Here is an 18269-nt window from a genome sequence, read left to right on the forward strand (position 1 = left end):
AGGAGGGGAGGGGAGGAGGGGAGGGGAGGGAGGAGGGGAGGGACGGGAGGAGGGGAGGGGACGGGAGGAGGGGGGGAGGAGAGGGGGAGGAGGGGAGAGGAGGGGAGGAGGGGACGGGAGGAGGGGAGGGGAGGGGAGGGGAGGAGAGGAGAGGAGGGGAGGGGAGGGGAGGAGGGGAGGGGAGGGGAGGGGAGGAGGGGAGGGGAGGGGAGGGGAGGGGAGAGGAGAGGAGAAGAGAGAGGAGGGGAGGGGAGAGGAGAGGAGGGGAGGGGAGGAGGGGAGGGGAGGGGAGGGGAGGAGGGGAGAGGAGGGGAGGGGAAGGGAGAGGAGAGGAGAAGAGAGAGGAGGGGAGGGGAGGAGGGGAGAGGAGGGGAGGGGAAGGGAGAGGAGAGGAGAAGAGAGAGGAGGGGAGGGGAGGGGAGGAGGGGAGGGGAGGAGGGGAGGGGAGGGGAGGAGGGGAGGGGAGGGGAGGAGAGGAGAGGAGAGGAGAGGAGAGGAGAGGAGAGGAGAGGAGAGGAGGAGAGGGGAGGAGGGGAGGGGAGGAGGGGAGGGGAGGGGAGGAGGGGAGGGGAGGAGGGGAGGAGGGGAGGGGAGGGGAGGGGAGGAGAGGAGAGGAGAGGAGAGGAGAGGAGAGGAGAGGAGAGGAGAGGAGAGGAGAGGAGAGGAGAGGAGAGAAGAAGAGAAGAGAAGAATAAAATGGCCAACTAACTTAATCTTCTCATTTTACAGGTGAAAACAGAGGTGTGCAAAGAACTTAAAAAGCATGCCCAAAGTCTTGAGGCCAGGAGTGGGTGGGCAGTACTCTCCATCCTTAATATAATATTCCCAAAGCTAACATGTGAATGAACCTCACATTCAGAAGGGGAATCCTTTGGTAGGGAGATTCCTTATATGAATTGTCCTTGTATGAATTCTTATTATGAATTTTCCTCCTTGAAAAACCAAGTCAAAAGTTCCCCCAGCAAAAGACAACAGGGATTTCAGGGATGCCCTTTCAGTGAATATGGATAAATATACATAAAAGTAAATCCAAGCATTACTTCCTGACATGAAGAGTAGATGTTAGGCGAAATAATTTCAAAAATATATACCACCAATGAAAATATAAGCAAAATATACATAGAAACACACACACAATATGGGGACACCTTGGGGGACTGGATAAAACACTGATCAAGACAATGATGCACTGTGGACACCTCACTGAGAAAAAGTGTCAGGATGTAGATTTTTTCTCCTCTTAACTGTTCCTCCCGAAGCCAAGGAACCCCTAAAATTGTTAAGAATTCCAGACACCCAGACAAGCAGCTCTTCTTCCGAACAAGGACCCTCCTTCATCTGGCTCCCTCTCACCTGTCTGCCTGGATCTCCCCCAAGCCTCTAGCCCCACCTGACTCCATCCTCCAACCAACCAGCTTTGTCACGTGGCCCTACCTGTGCTCTGCTTTTATCTCCCAGACCTGGCTCCCCTCTTCCAAAACACCTACTCTCTCTCCTCTCCCCATCTACAGCCATCCAGCAGAAGTCCAACCTTCTCAGGAAGTCATCCCGGCCTGCCCGCCCCAGGATCCTGCCTTGTGCACTGGTCCAGAGGCCATGCCGGCCCATCTTTCCAGCTCAGCATGTAAGCTCTTTCAAGGCAGGAAGAGTGGATATCACATTTTTCCAAATATCCCCTTCCTGTGGAGCTCAGTATTTGTCTTCATTTCAGGACCAGTGCCATGCATAAACCACCTAATAGATCCTCTGCAAAGAGATAGAAATCAAACCTGAACAGTCTCGCATTTGCTCCTGCTTGCAAATCTTGCACACAGTCTATTGCTAGACAAGAGACTGAACCAGGTCCTTTGTTAAACCTGCTTCCAATCTACTACAGTGCATGCGTCTTGTCTCGTTTTGGATTTACAGAGAAGTAAGCAAATTCTGTCCTCTCTTCGCCCTGGAAGGAAAGCAACAATCAGATGGTTGAAGACTGTGGAGGACTGTGGTAGACACCCTCTTCCAAAATATATATGTATTTTGGATGGCAAGGAGGCAAGCAGGAAGAAGGAGAACATTACAACCCAAAGAAAACAGGGCTGCGTGCTAATGGCGGTGGCTTACAGGGAGCACTGCAGGATGCTAAGATATGGAGCATGACTAGACCACTCGAAGGTCAACCAGCCAACACCAGGAAATGGAGCAGATGCAGAGCAGAATTTGCCCAGCCTATGAGCAAGGGCCTGGAAAGAGAGAGGCCTGATAAAGGCAGCCCAGTCAAGAGAGAGAAGCATTATGTCAATATTTAGACTACCCCAGAGAGACAGATGAAACCTGGAAGGGGGGGAGATTTGTGGTCCAGAAAGAGCTTAGTACTCAGGGTCCGGCCTGAAAGGAGGGGAGAGAGTTGGTCCATGCTGGTGCCTCAAGCCACCCTAAATGAGGTCAAGCAATAACTCTGTGTGGTGAGCCTGTACCTCTTGGCCTCTGTCAGACTGTAATACAGTGTCTTCTGGTCTCATAACTAGCAAACTTGACTCTCCTTGCAGAAGATCCTTGGCTGACAGGACCTAGGATATTGCAATTTGGGGTTTCCCTGGAGCCGTTTCTTCCCGCAAGTATCTGGGGAGAGTGCATCTCTTGACACTGGTATTAATGCCGCAAATACTGTTCTGGCATGTTCCATGGGGGCACTAGTACCACAGAGGACTCTGGGCAGCACGTGCCGGGGCGTCCTCAGACAGGCTGGCTGCTGGCTGCAGAGGGGCCAGGCCTGAGAGCAAGCCACACAGGCTTTGGCAGCCCAGGCTGGCCACCCGGGGCAGAGTTCTGTAGGAATGAGCCCGTGATGAAACCACTATAAATCTCTGTTTAAAAATCCTTGTTAAGTTTTTTGTTTTGTTTTGTTTTGTTTAAATGTTGTTTAAACATCTTCGGTTCTGGAAGAGAGGAGAGCCCTGCGTTGCTCAGTTCTGAGGAACTTCTTGACTACAGCTGAGTGTGTCTGATGAAGTATGAGCATCTTGATAAAGAAAACATTAAACAGAAACTAAGTGTTTAATGTAAAAACCTGGCAGCTGTGAGTTCATTTTACTTAATATCTACCTGTCGAGAGACAGAGGTTTTCCCTTTGTTTTGGTTGGAAATTCCTGTCTTCTGATTGGAAAAACACTGTCAGTGAGGTTCATTTTTTTTTCCAGGATACAGATACATCTCCCTAAATGTTATGTGTCCTATTCGTGCGCCTCAGAGAAAATGCACAGCCATCTCAGGGAACACGGGAGCGCAATTAAGGGACAATTAATATCTGCTCTAACCTTTACCGGTCTAATGGGGAAAAACAAACCCATGGTTAAGAGAGAAAAAAGACAAACCATATACAGGCAGCTTGAAGGATAAAGTCAAAACCAGGGTGAAATCTTCTGATGCCAGCATGACCTTAAAGGTTCAAATCAGCCCATGCCAGGAACACTGTCCAGGACGCAGCAGCCGAATGAAGGAGAGGGTGAAGCCTGAGAATAAGAGAAGTGATGTTAGACAGCAGTGAGGACCTGCACTAGGAGGAGTGTAGGAAAGAGACTGGAAACATGTGAGGTTTTTAAGAGAACCGTATGTGCACCCACATATACAGAAATGCCTCCCAAAGGTTTTCGTGTCAAGGCAGACACTACTACTACATGGGGTTGGAGGGGCTGGTGCATGTGACAGCAACCAGCCCGGGAGCTGCAGCCACACGGGGCCCTGCCCCTCCTGACAGGTCCCTGTCACCTCTCTCGGGACACCATATGCCACAGGACACTAAGACACAGTGGGTTTTCACTCCTCTGCTTCTGACTTTCGTAGTGGATCCTTTTTAAGGAAATGAGTTCCAATATCTAGGTGCCTGAGGCCCCATCGCCATGCAATAGAGGATTCTCATTCACTGCAGGAAAAGTCTCTTGGGGAAAAGAAATGATCAGGAGGACCAAATCTAAAGACGTACCTGCCCCAGAATTATTCCAGTAACATCCCCACCACCGTCCCAGCCATCCAGCTGGTTGAACATTACAGTTTTACCAAGCGGAACGTAAGGCTGCCTCCACTTGGGGCTTTCTATTTCAGTCTGGGTTGTTGGGTTGGGGGCTCAGGCCATCACCACTTCGTGCCCAAATAAGTATCAGTTGTGACAAAGATGTTCACCGGGCACCAGCCTCCTCTTCCTCTGGCCTCCAGCTTGGCCTTAATTCCCTAAAGCTCTCTTGCAATGAATGTGGCCCCCTGGCTGGGTTCTCAGTGCTACAAAGTGAGGGCTGCTCATGTGCCCACATCTGCGACCAAATAATAATAATAGTAATAATAATAATAATAGTAGTAGTAGTAGTAGTAGTAGTAATGATAATAATAATCATTAAGAGATATGCCTCCTCTCTGCTCTCTTTCTTTGCAGCGTGGGCTACGCTGAGATGCCAAGATGGAATGATCCTGGTGCCTCCACCATGTGGAAGGGAGCTTCCCACCAACTAGGAACCACCACCCTGAACGGTCATGGGAGTGACAGATAAACGTCTACTGTGTTTGAACCACTGAACAATTTGGGGTCTGTTGCTTACAGCGGCTGGCGTTTCCCTAACCAATGCAACTCCCCTCGCTCATGGGTCTGGAGAGCCCCACTCTCTGAGCCGCTTGCAGTAATTTGTTGCTCCCTGGGCCTCTCACATTACAGCATGTCGTCCACTCCACGGTGTGTCCTAGTGATCAGACCGATGGCCGAGGGTGACTGCCGCACCACCCCTCAGTTACCTGGGCCAGAACAGGACTCCCTATCTCCTGGCTCCACCAACTGACAGCTTTATCCCAAGCCCATTCAAAGGAGTGGAATCTCCCATCTGCTTTATTGGCTGACACCATAAAACGTCCTGACCTCAAATGAATTTTATGTATTTCTACAAACATAACATTTCTTGCCATTGTTTAATTTGAGATGTCTTGGGGATTTATTAATAGTTTCATAAAGATATTTTCTGTTTTATCTGACTGAAGTATTTGCCTAGGATAAAAAATATTCTTTTTTCCATGCATTTTTTATTCTCTATTTGCTCTTGGCATGCAGGAGGCATTAACCCCACGCTTGACTCAAAGCCCAGGTAGGACTCATTCCCAGGAACACAGAGCAAGCAGGTCAGACCCCAGAAGAAAGGAAATGAACACAAAAAGATGATTGTTTTTCAAGGGATCATGGTAAAAACGAAAACCAGTTAGAAGCAAGCTGAAAAGAGAGAGCAGAATTGTCTAAGCCATCCCTACCCGAAGTGGACTGGCGTCACGGGGGAGCGCTTTAGAAACGCACAATCTCCGGCCTCACCACAGACCTCCTGACTCAGAATCTGCCTTTTAGCAAAACCCCCATGTGATCTGTGTGTAACATTCAAGTGTTGGAAGAACTGGTCCAAGAGTCACAAAGATCTGGTGGTATAATTCTGACCTTCAAATCATCTCCTGTCAGGCGTCTTTAATCTGAACAAGAAAAAAAAAAAATCAAGACCAACTCTCTACATAGCTTCACTGATTCCACGGAGGCTTAACACTCCTCTGGATGCACACAACTAATGTGCATTCCCATAGGTAACTTAGATTCTGCATCTGCATGTTGAAATTTTTTCCACTTAAAAATGCAAAATGACAATGCTGGAGGAATCACTGATGCTCCGTCTCTCTGAGCTCCATACGAACCTGAAGAAATGTGGATTTGAGCTGGGGGGGGGAGGACAGGAACTAACATTTGAGAGCAAAAGAAAGGAGGGAAGAGGGGCCCCCGGGTGGGTCAGCCGGTTAAGCATCTGCCTTCGGCTCAGGTCATGATCCTGGGAGTCCTGGGGTCAAGCCCTGCTTCCAGCTTCCAGCCCCCTGCTCAGTGGGACTCTGCTTCTCCCTCTCCCTCTCCTTGTGTGTGCTCTCTCTCAAATAAATAAAACTCTTTAAAAAAAATACACACACACTCACAACATAATACATTTTTAAATGGCTGTGTAGTATTCCATCCCGTAGATTTTTTTTTCCTATAATTTTTTAATCCGCATCTGAATGCTGGAGTCAATTGGTGTTTTTCTGTTCCAAAAAAATGCTCCATGGATCACACATGTAGATAAATTTCAGCCCACATCCTGGATTGCTCCTTTGAGATAAATCCTTAGAATTCTTTATACTGAAACTTTAAGGCCATGTGAAATCGACCATGTTTTGAGAAATGAAATAGTAATCATATTATTTTTTAGTAATTGCTCCATCACTATAGATAACCTGTAAAGTTTTATGAGATAATCACACACGAAGCTCCTAATCCTAACTGACCTGCTGCTACTTCCTCTTACTTGTACTTATGCAATATATTTTCATTTCTCTTAGTGCATTTTTGTTCGTTCTTTTTATTTTGTTTTTTTTTTAGCATAAATAAGGGTTTTATTGGTCAGTTTGGGTGAGTCACATACTGACATATCCCCAACTCACTGTTCCATACACCCAAGACCCTGAGGTGGCAGGAGAAGCTAAGCCCACTGACAGTGAGCGAAGGGTGGAAAGAATCTGAAGGCCTCTGAGGGTTAACAAGGCTACCGGGACTAGAACCAACGTCCTAGAAATAAATCCAGGATGGAATAGGCGTCATCCAGGGCTGGAGGTGTTGGTGATTCTGGATCATCTCTAGGACTGCCATCTGCTTCTTGATGGGTTACTGTGGTCTCTGTCCAGCCCTCACTATCCACCACAGTCCAGCGCTCCTCTACTGTCCCATCTGGCTTAGTGATCTTAGTCACTGTGACGCTCTTGAAATAGGATATGGGCTGGGGCTGCAGAACTGGGCCGAGGCCTTCCTGGGAAACCTGCGAATCAAGATCATTGTCTTCTCTGGCTCTAGAACGGGGGGTCACAGGCCACATATCATCAAACAGACCAAAAGCTCTCTGGGAACCCCAGTCTGGTGCTGGTTTGGAGGATTCACTTCTTGTATCACTCTCCAAGACCCCCCCCCCAAAGATCCTGGGCTGGTGACTATCTGGATACTTAAGCATTGAGTCCCGAAGTGTCTGTCCCTCCCCTCGTCTCTCACTAAGTGTCTCTGATTCAGGACCAGGACCTGGAAGTGCAGAAGGGCGGGAAGGCAAGGTCCAGGCCTCCATCTTGCTGAAGATGTTATTAAAATCACGAATCAGGTCATCAAAGCCGAAGTTATCATGGAAACGCATCCCTCCTGAAGTGAAGGTGAAGCCAAAGCCAAATTCCTCCAGGGCCTGGAGACCCTCAGACCTCGAGCTCCCATGGCTTCGCGGGGCTGCTTCTTTCTCCTCTTCCTCATTGTCCTAATCTTCATCTCGAGTCATCCCTCCAAAAAAAGGGATCTCTGTGGCTCAGAGGTCCAGAAAGGCCGAAAAAGCCCCGAAAGAGATCAAAGAAGCTCATCCCCGTTTTGGGACTCGAACCTGCAGACCCCACCGAGGCCCATTCGCACCTGGCTGCAGCTGCGCTCTGCCGCCGGAAGTTGAGCCATTCTTTTTATTTTGAAATATTCTTGGCTATTTTGTCAACCCCTAAAAATATATTAGATTTCCAAGAATTACCTTAAGCATAGCAATTAAGGTAGACCAGCAATATCATATCTTCTCATCCAGAAATATGATCTCTCTCAGAGGAGTGAAATCTTTCATGTCACTTAATAACATGTGGTCATATTTTTTGTGTATCCTGGACATTTCTTCCTTAAATTTAATTCTAGAATTTTTTTTTTTGCTATTGAGAATGAGATTATTTAAGGTTTATTGCTGACCTAAACAAAAGCTACTCATTTTTTGTACGATTATTTTGTAACTGGCCACTCTACTGGACCCTTTTCATAAATGAAACTACTTTCCATTATCGGCTTGGGTTTCCTGTAAATTACCAACAAAACAATGACAATTCTGACTCCTCCCAATATTTAAGCCTCTTTTCTTTCTTTCTTTCTTTCATTCTTATTTTGTCTTTTACTTTTTCACCATACTTATTTATTTTGGTTTAAAAAACAGGATTTACAGATGGGATAGAGTGTTGGTTAATGATATGCTTGTTTTTCAAGTTTTCCTACTGGGATTTTAGTATTATTGGGAATATCCGTTTTTAAGCTTTGGAATCACTGCATTCATGTGGACATTTTTTATTCAACAATACTTGAAGGAACTTGTCCAAATGAGATTTTGGTTGAGACCTTTGCCCACATGTAAAATGTCAGAAATGGCCTTAGTCCAGTTATCTCCAATCCCAACTTGAGCTGGTAGAGGTAGAGTCTAATTTTTGAATCTGGACAACCTAGATTTTTTAAAAAAATGTTTTTGACATAAGCATAATATGTTTCAGTTTCTTCCACCTGTAGCTTATCCCCCTTTACCATAATACTGTGAATGCAATCTTTTCTCTCCTTTCTTCTTCTCTGACTGATGTTCCTTCCCATGCTGCTTCTCTACCTATTTTGTTTTTTTTCTTAACTGACCATATGTTTCTTACACTGATCAGAGTACTATCTTTCCTGTTTAAAATAGATTCTGGTCACCAATTCCTGTGTATGTGTGTTTAGAGGGTCCCCACATCACCAGGCAATTCTCTGACACCAGCCAGGTGCCCTACAACTCCACTCAGCTCTGACACTGTCCACCCAGAGATAGATCCCACAGGTTACTGGTTCAGTTTTACAAGACTGTTCCCCAACCCCCACTTCAGATGCCAATCACAAGTCTGGGTTATCACCTGTGCTTCTAAACAACTGACTATAAATTGGAAGTTCCAATGATTTCTCCCAACCCTTCTCCTTGAGTTTGACGAACTTTCAAGAATGGTTAACAGAACTCTGAAAAGTATTTTACTTACTAGTTTACCCATTTAGTATAAAAGGATAAAATTCAGGAACAGCCAGATGGAAGAGATATAGATGGCAGGGGTGGGGGAAAGGGTGTGGATCTTCCATGCTGTCTGGGTCTATCACTCTTTGAAACTTCCACATGTGGACCCAGAAGCTCTTGGAACCCTTCTTTTAGGTTTTCATAGTCTTCATTACATAAACATATTGGTTAGATCACTGGCCATTAGCAATTATTTGACCTCCCGACCCTTTTCCCCTCCCTGGAGGTCAGGAGTCTGGAACCTGAAAATCCAATCCTTTAATAATGTGGTTGGTTTCTCTGGCAACAACTCCCTTCCTTAGGTGCTTTCCAAAAGATACCTTACTAACATAACTAAAATAACAAAGGACACCTTAATAGCTCTCAACAATTAGGAAATTCCAATTGTTTAAGGAGCTCTGTGCCAGAAACAGGGACAAGACCAAATACATATATCTTTTATTATAAATCACAGTATCACACTGCTCATAGTTTTTAAATGGAATAAATGGACTGTTTATTATTATTTTTCTTAAATTTATATACACATGTGTATGCACATTTATTTTATCATATATATTGAATACATATTCTCTTTCATTTTTATAAAGCAGGGAAGTCCTATTAGAGAAGTTCAGACACCAAGAGAAGGCAAGAAATCTTGAGCTGGTTAGAAGTTGAAGGAGGGAGCAGGAGGAAGGGGTGAGTCTGTTGTTGTTGTTTCAATAAGACAAGGGGTGACTAGAGCCTGACTTTATGTTAAGGAGCCAGGGCAGATGGTGGAAGATACAGGTGAGAGATGATCTCAGTGGTGTCCGTTTCCTGTGTGAACTGAGGCATTTCTCTGAGATAGGGGCCCTATCTTATCTTCCAGCACTGTTGTGAGGATCAAATGGCATATTTTACGAGCACTTGCATTTATGAATGATAAAGTGTGACAGCATCACTAACTGTGGGTCTCACTTGGGTTGGGTAAGACCCTCTTGATGGATCAAACTAAGAATCCAACTATATAAATTATTGCACCCTGGGCGACTTGCCTACATACAGTTCCCAAATTGCAATTCTGTTATTCCCAAATAAACTTATTTTTGCCATTAAAATTTAAAAATTAATTAACACACACTGGATCAAAACACATACTTTGCAGAGTCAAGAGTTTTGCCTGGTCTCCCAAAGCACAGTTCTCACAACCTGACTGAGCGCTAAACTGAGCACAAAATAAAGGTACTGGTAGGAACATCTGACAGTCCTTACCCCAATCTTTTATGCTTAAAAGGGTGTCCTGACTCAGGGACTCAACCTACCCAGATTTGGGGACAAGAATTTACCTCTTGCAAGGATGGAAACATTATGACCATTTTATCTTGCTTTCATTAACATCTCAAGTAACTGCCCACACCCAAAGAAACCACTGTATACAATGTGGCTTCCCCTGAAATCCTGCAGCCAAAGAAAGCAGATGTGAACCATGCCAATTTGAGAGTTTCTGATCCACATCACAATAATCACCTGCTATGACCTGCTATCACTGCTCACTGTTGTATGTGCCAGAAATAGAGAACAGAGCCACCATGTAACACAACTCCAGAGGCACCATTTATAACACAGTCTAGGTAAAAATGGTGCCCTTTGGAACACAACTGTAATGGCAGGAGCTGCTAACAATCAATGTTCATTTTTTTTCCTTGGCCCACAGCTTGGATACATTTCCAAGCCTTCTGTGAAATTAGGCATGAATTCTAAGTAATGTACTGAGGGTGCAAGTGATGTGCCCGCTTTCAGATTTCACTCATACAAACTCCCCTGCACATGCTCCTTCATCTTTTTTCCCTTTCTTCCTGGCTGAAGGATGACAAGTTTCACAAAGACTTTGAAAACTGTGTCTGAAATGAGAAGGATCATTGTTGTCTTGAAACTCTGAATGACTCCACAGACCAGTGTTTCCACTGACTTCTTTGCCTGTCCCTCACTTGTTAAATGAGCAAAAGAAAAGTATCTTTTATTGTGTTTGAGACTTTACACCTTGGTTTGGTGTAGTCTCTACAGATGAAACAGCATCTTGAGCCATCAAGCTGAGACAGAAACAATGAGAAGGAGCCAACTGTGCCAAGATTTCTGGGCAGGAGGGGGAGTGGGGAAGCATATCAGGCAGAAGCAGCTGCAGTGAGGATGATCTTGGTGTGCAGTCTCTCCCTGAAATCCACAGGTGTCATTCTAGTTTTATCTACCAATCTCAGAAAGTTCTACTAAAGTGAATCAGCACCTAGGAAAGGTCATTTAGTATATACTGACAAAATTAGGATCCTGAGGCCAGATTCTAGACTACAGTGTGTTACTCACTTAGATAAATTTAACTTTATAAGGCCATTTACTGGACTGCCAACATCTCACTGTGTCCTATATCTAATCTTTAATTGCAATGTTATTGCACTAAAACTGCTAGGGTCAGGAACATAGACATGTTCCATGCTGCATGGATGCCTGTGAACTCCTCCAGGTCTTGTCTTTTCCTTTTTAAAGGTTTTTAAGGGGCATATGGGTGGCTCAGTGGTTGAGCACCTGCCTTCAGCTCAGGGCGTGACCTCCTGGAATCAAGTCCCCCGTTGGGCTCCCTGCAGGGACCCTTCTTCTCCCTCTGCCTGTGTCTCTGCCTCTCTCTCTCCCTCTGTGTCTCTTATGAATAAATAAATAAAATCTTAAAAAGAAAAGATCTAAAAAAATTTTTTTTAATTTATTCATTTGAGAAAGAGTGAGAGAGAGATAGCAAGTGAGTGAGAGCGAGCAAGAGCACCAGTGGGATGGAGGGGAAGAGGGAGACGGAGAGGGAGAATCAGACTCCCTGCCGAGCAGGGAGCCCAATGACAGGGAGCTCAATCTCAGGACCCCAGGATCAGGACCTGAGCCGAAGGCAGATGCTTGACTGACTGAACCACTTAGGTGCCCTCCTCTGGGTCTCCTGAGCACTCCCCAAATGGCACTTGCGGAGTCCCATCTCTTTTTGTTTTCCTCATCCAAATTTTGCTGAGTCACTAGCTCTTATCCAGGCCACTGCAAAACCATGATTGGTCTTATATTTTACATGGTCCAACGATCTCAGAGCCAAGGCTATTAATCCAAAATACAAAGCAACAGGAGAGGAGCAATGCACAGACACAAATTCTTCCATGTGGCCATGATCAGCCTGGTCTACTGCACCAGAGAGTCCATGGCATTCATACAGGCCCAGGCAAAGCCAAGATTTTTGCATATAATCTCCCTGGAGATCTCAGCAGGCTTTCATTTGAAGGAATTCAGAGAGAATTTTCCCAGTTTTCTATTCTATCTCCCTAGCCCCTGCCTCTTTGCAAAGATAAATCTGATGGAAAGCACACCCAGACCACAAGGCTGAACTCCCAGGAATGACAGCACAGAGCCAACCACACTTAAGACCTCAGGCAAGTTGTTCAAGCCAATGCTCTCTAGAGGCCAGGGTAGTGGGCGGACGGCCAAGTCCAGAGGGTGGCCTCAGCCACAGTTAGGAGCTTCCTATCACACTTTCTCCTCTTTTAAGTTTTTACTGTGAAATACTGGCAGGCACGTACAGACCACTAGCCTTATGGTCTCTTAGGGTCCCGCCATCCAACAAAGCTAAATTCAAATGTTATTTCCTCCATAAAGACTTCTTGAATTCTACAGGTGTGATTGTACGTCTTCCTCACCTGTTACTCTCTGCCTATTATTTAGTTTTACGGCATTTAATATTTTTATATATATCATCAGTGCTTGTTATTTTGTGGACTGGCAGTTTCTCAAGGATAGGAACTATATTCTGTGGCTCTTGGGCCTGATATAATAGGCTTTCAAAAAAAAAGTTCAATTAGGGGCAACTAGGTGGTTCAGTTGGTTAAGCATCTGCCTTCAGCTCAGGTCATGATCTCAGGGTCCTGGGCTCAAGCTCTGCTCCTTGCTCCTTGGGGAGCGTGCTACTCCCTCTCCCTTTGCCCCTCCCCAGCTCATGTTTTCTCTCTCTTACTCATTAATAAAAATCTTTCTTAAAAGTTCAATTAAATTATTTAAAAATTTGGCCCTAGAGAACTATTTAATCCATTAAAAGACAACATTTCATAACCAATTTGAATACCAATACAAAACACTTCCTAAATACTAGGCAAAATCTCTTATAATTTGGATATTTTTGTTCTAAATATTTTGCTTTTGTATACAATGCTGCAAAGAACAGCCATGTAGTTTTATCTTTGTGAATAACAACCTTAATGATTTCTATAATTGAAATATCTGGATTAAAGGATATTCAAAATACTCAGGCTTTAAATTTATATTGCCTAATTGCCCCCAGGAAAGTTCTAGAAATATACAATACCATTAAGAATTACTAAGAAAATATGTTTTTTGGTAATGACACAGAGTTATTTGCTCAAGACTTTGTCAATTACATATGCAAGAACAGAGTATATTATGGTTTCATTCGCACATCTTGAATAAAAATGAAGTTAAATTGGGATGCCTGGCTGGCTCAGCAGTTGAGCATCTGCCTTTGGCTCAGGGTGTGATCCCAGGGCACAGGGATAGAGTCCCACATTGGCCTTCCTGCCTGGGGCCTGCTTCTCCCTCTGCCTGTGTCTCTGCCTCTCTCTGTGTCTCTTCATGAATAAATAAATAAAATCTTTTTTAAAAAATGAAGTTAAAATTTTTTTCTTGTGTGCTAGTGGTACTTTATCAGTTTTTTTGTGAGTTGTCTGACTGTGTCCTTTGCCTGTTATCTCCACTGGCGTATGATGGGGAGAAGTCTATCTGAGGAGGTTACTATGAGAATCTAAAGACCTTCAATTTAACTAGATATTGTGCTTTCATTGTATCCTAAAATGTCCAGCTATAAAGAAGGGAGATCTATCAGTTACAATTCTTTTGGTGGCAAAAGTGAGAAATCTAATTCAAACTAGTCAAAATAAAAAGAACAAAAAAATAATAATTTACTGTTTTCTGTGATTTAAAAGAAATATATACCAGGTCATTCGCATGACAAAAATATATTTCTCAGATATATCTGGTCTTCATCCATAGTTCCTGAAAGCATTTCAAAGGTGAAGTGGGTGTCTTGTGATTAATGAAGCTGTTTGGACCCCACCTATGAGTAGGAGTTGGTTGCCAGGAATACCAACCACCCTCAACCTCTGGTTAAATCACTTAATGGCCAATGACTTAGTCAATCAGGACTATGTAATAAAGCCTCCATAAAAGCCGAAAAGGACAGATTTCCACATGTGAGGAGCCACAATACTTCTCTAGGTGCCACCAAGCCAGTCAGGCCCCAAGCTCCAGGAAGACAGAAACACCTTTGTTCTGGACTTCACCCTATGTATCTTTTCATCTGGCTATTGATTCCTATCATTTAATAACCTGGTAAATGTATGTAATTGTTTCCCTGAGTTCTTTCTATGAGCCATTCTGGCAAATTAATCGCACCTAAGGAGGAGGTCATTGGGAACCCCATTATTTAGCCAGAAGCACAGGTAACAGCCCATGGCTTGTGAATGGCATGGGTGGGGGGCCATCTTGTAGGACTAAACCCTGAACTTGTAAAACCTCATGGTGTCTCCAGGTAGGTAGTATTAGAACTGAGTTGAATTGAACTAAATTCTTAGACACCCTGCTGGTGCCCAAGAAGGACTTGGCATTGAGGGAGCGGATGAACAGCCCCTTCCATACTGAAATTGGGTCTAGAACACTAAGAGTCTTATAATAAAAATGTCCTGGAACTCTCCTAGCTTTGGGTGTAGGTTGATCAAGAGTCTCAAGCAATGCTGTAAGACCCAGTATCTCTCTCCCCCTTGGCTCTACCTTCTGCAGATCCTGCATGAGGAGAGTCTTGATGGCCTCCATTCCAAGAGCTTGTGACTCTCTCCCAAGAGGCCCAGCACCTTTCTCACTGCATCTCATTGTCTCTGGTTGATTGGTACCCATCCCTAGACCAACCATTGCAGCCAGGCAGCTGAGATTCTGTGTCATTATGTTTGAATGTAATGTCCACCTCTAGAGCCAAAATGGAGTCAACTCCACTGCAACAGCACATTGGTCTGAGAGTTGTCCAAACAAAAGTACACTGAATGAGTGCTGGGGCATCAAAACCCAATGAATGTCCATCATAGAGGTTGTGACAAAGTGAGCTGTACAGGCTCAAGATCAGGGATTAGTAAAGAAGGAATAAAATAACAGTAACAAGGGAAAGAGATTCAGTGCACCCAGAGGAAGAGCATTGTACTTTGGCTAACCATGGTAAGAAAGAATGTCAATCCAGAGAGGGTGTCTGACTTAGGGGACAAGGTAAGACTAGGGGAGGACAGTAAACATTACTATGAGAAGAAACAGCAGGCTCAGTGGGCTTCAACAGGGGGGGCGGGCGAGGGGAGAGGAAGAGGTTGTGGTGATAAGAAAAGGCATGCTGAGTGCTTACATTTTTATCAGGGAAGCACTTTGAGTAATGGTACAATTGAAAGTATGGCTTCCAGAGAGGACACAGAAAGTGGGAAACGAAGAAGCTGAGGAATGGCTAGCCCAGAGACCTGGAACGATAACCAATGTATTCTTAGAAGTCACCAAGAAAGCACAGAAGAAGGTGAAGCCAGGGCATGAACTCATTAAGGAAAGTGATTCTGACTTCGGAGGACCATCACCACCAAGGATACTAGAAGAGTCATTTGAACAGATGAGGGACTTCCAAAGAGGCCAGAACTTTGACGAGCTTTGGTTTAGCATTGTTTTTAAAATGTCAGGAGCCAAATTTTTTTTTAATTTTTTTAAAATTTATTTATGATAGTCACACAGAGAGAGAGAGAGAGAGGCAGAGATATAGGCAGAGGGAGAAGCAGGCTCCATGCACCGGGAGCCTGATGTGAGATTTGATCCCAGGTCTCCAGGATCACGCCCTGGGCCAAAGGCAGGCGCTAAACCACTGCGCCACCCAGGGATCCCGAGGAGCCAAATTTAAGAAGACAGTTTTCTTCTGCCCCAAGAAGGGAACAAATTGAATGGGATAGAAGAATGAAATGGGATAAGTAGCAGAAATTTATAGGGAAAAAAATGAAGTCAATCAGAAATTGTAAATAAAGTTAATATAACAAGCTTCTATAAATACATTCTTGCTCTCCCTTTTTTCTCTCTTATTTAAAAAGATAGAATTTTATACAGTAACAATCATAATGATGTACTGTTTGGCTGGTAACATGGACACAATAGGTAGAACAATAACACTAAAAAGAAAGAGGAGAAAATAGAGTTGTATGGCAGTAAAGTTTCTCTATGTTATTGAAATTCAGTGTCAATCTGAAGTCAATTCTGGTAAGATGTATATTGTGAGCCCCAGAGCAATCATTAAATAACTCACAATATATAGTTTAAAAAGCATAAAAGGAATTCAAGTGTTACACTAGAAAATAGGAACTCTGAGAGAGCCAGTGTCCCTATCCTACTATCAAACAAAACAGACTTCAAAACAAACAACAAAAATGTTACCAGAGATAAAAGAGAATATTTTATAATGATGAGAGGGTTAATCCATCAAGAGGACACAATTAGAAGCACATATGCACCTCACAACTGAACCCCCCAAAATACAAGAAGCAAAAACTGACAGAATTATGGGGATAAATGCACAACTCAACAATAATAGCTGGAGACTCCAGAGCCTCCCTTGTAATAACAGATGGAACAACTAGACAAAAGATCAACAACGACATTGACAAACTCAACACTATAAAACATCTAGACCTAAAAGAGACCTATAGATGACTCCACTCATCAGTAGTGATATATGTAACATTCTCAAGAGCCCATGGAACATTCTCCAGGACAGACCATAATGATAACCCATAAAACAAACCTCCACAAATTTAATAGGATTAACATCGATCAAGTATGTTCTTTGCCCATAGGGGAATAGGATTCAAATGGAACTCCACTCAATTCAGGGTTTCTGTAAGGAAGATTGTATGGGGAGTGGTATATGTCACAGAGAAAAAGCAATTCAGTTAAGGCTAGCGGAGGGAAGGAACAAAGTAGAAAAAGGACAGCATATGACTAGCAGGGTCTCCCAAGCTGTGACCCACGTGTGGGCTTCAAGAATATTAACCTGCTAACATTGCATACAGACCTACAGAGGACCCACAATTTTATGAGATTTTTCAGAAGGTTACCCATTACCCAAAAAAGGTTAAAAATCTCCAATGTGCTTCCACAGGTCATGATAAAGGCAGAGAACAGAAGGGCCCCTTGAGAGGGAGGGGAATGGAATACTAGGCTGGATAAGGAATCAGAGTCAAGATGGGGAGCAGAGGGAGTCTGTGCTGAATGGTGGGGTATAAATCACAGGACTGGAGGCAGTAGGGAAGGGAGGCTGCGGCACAGGAAGATTTTGGAGTAAAAAAAAAAAATCCTGACACCAGTAAATTGTATGACCGCTGAACAAAGATTCAGATGAGCCTTTTGCTGGATGTTTTGGAAAACACTGTTGCCTACAGTGCCCAGTGCCCATCACTCAGTATCGTCAGTTGGTCGTCAGCCCCCAGTCGAGAGGCACCGCCCACAACCCAGCTATTATCTAAAATGTCCTTTTTTATCTTGACATATAGAAGGTGAAGAAAGGTTTAGAATATTTATAAAATGTCAGTAGTAATATCTGAAGCGCACAAATGAGGACATGGAAATTATTTCCAGCCCTTTCATCTTTGAGCCAAATTTATTTTTTAAACATTCAAATATATAAAACTTGGAAGTCAGTTAACGTCTTGGAGTCATGAAATCTGTAGGACTGTTCAGGCCCTCCATGTAAACATGTGTCCAACAAATCACATAGCCCAATTTTCCAACCCTTCGATCCAAGAAAAGGCTTATGGCAGCTTGCGGCCAGTGGTTCTCTGGAGGGTGCTGGGCTTTGGGGAGAGAGGCATTGCCAAGGCATCTCCCAAAACTATGTTATGACATTTTAATGTTAGGCATGATGTTCTAGATCTAGAGAAGCTCTTCTTTGGCTTTATAGTTTCTACCTTTGCAAACAGGCAGGGCCAGCTACTTAATTTGCAAGACCCACTGCAAAATGAAAATGCGGCACCTCTGTGCAACAATTACTAAGAATTTCAAGATGGAGGCAGCAGAGCATGAAATCAAGTATGGAGCCTATATGACTGCCTAGATCATATGCCCACCAAAGCTGGCCCTGTGTAAAGGACAGGAAGGCAGTTCCACAACCTCTACATTAGATTCTCTTACATTTTTACTTATATCTTTTGTGATTTCATTTTACATTAAGACTTTCATCAGTGTAGAATTGGTTTGGTATGTGGTTTGAGGTATAGATGATAGTTGATCATTGAACAATATGGGGTCAGGGCCCCCACAACCATTGGAACATTGGTC

General features: G+C 44.1%; 1 protein-coding gene across 1 annotated transcript; it reads right to left on the minus strand.

Moving 5' to 3' along the window:
* Positions 1-6436: 6436 nt before the first annotated feature.
* Positions 6437-7450, minus strand: LOC129497782 (HCLS1-associated protein X-1-like). Its single transcript, XM_055306929.1, has 2 exons — positions 7352-7450; positions 6437-7209 (listed from the first exon to the last, which is right to left on the minus strand). Exons 1-2 carry the CDS (start codon positions 7408-7410, stop codon positions 6573-6575), a joined length of 696 nt encoding a protein of 231 aa, XP_055162904.1. The 5' UTR covers positions 7411-7450; the 3' UTR covers positions 6437-6572.
* Between the last annotated feature and the right edge of the window lie 10819 nt (positions 7451-18269).

This window comes from Nyctereutes procyonoides, unplaced genomic scaffold (genome assembly GCF_905146905.1).
Source record: "Nyctereutes procyonoides isolate TBG_1078 unplaced genomic scaffold, NYPRO_anot_genome, whole genome shotgun sequence".
Taxonomy (NCBI): domain Eukaryota; kingdom Metazoa; phylum Chordata; class Mammalia; order Carnivora; family Canidae; genus Nyctereutes; species Nyctereutes procyonoides.

Bases quoted from the DNA above. Each gene is read 5' to 3' on its own strand.
- LOC129497782 (XM_055306929.1), bottom strand. From the start codon at position 7,410: ATGAGCTTCTTTGATCTCTTTCGGGGCTTTTTCGGCCTTTCTGGACCT. The intron at 7,210-7,351 runs AGATCCCTTTTT...TGGCTTCACCTT, and splicing joins TCTGGACCTCTGAGCCACAG to CACTTCAGGAGGGATGCGTT.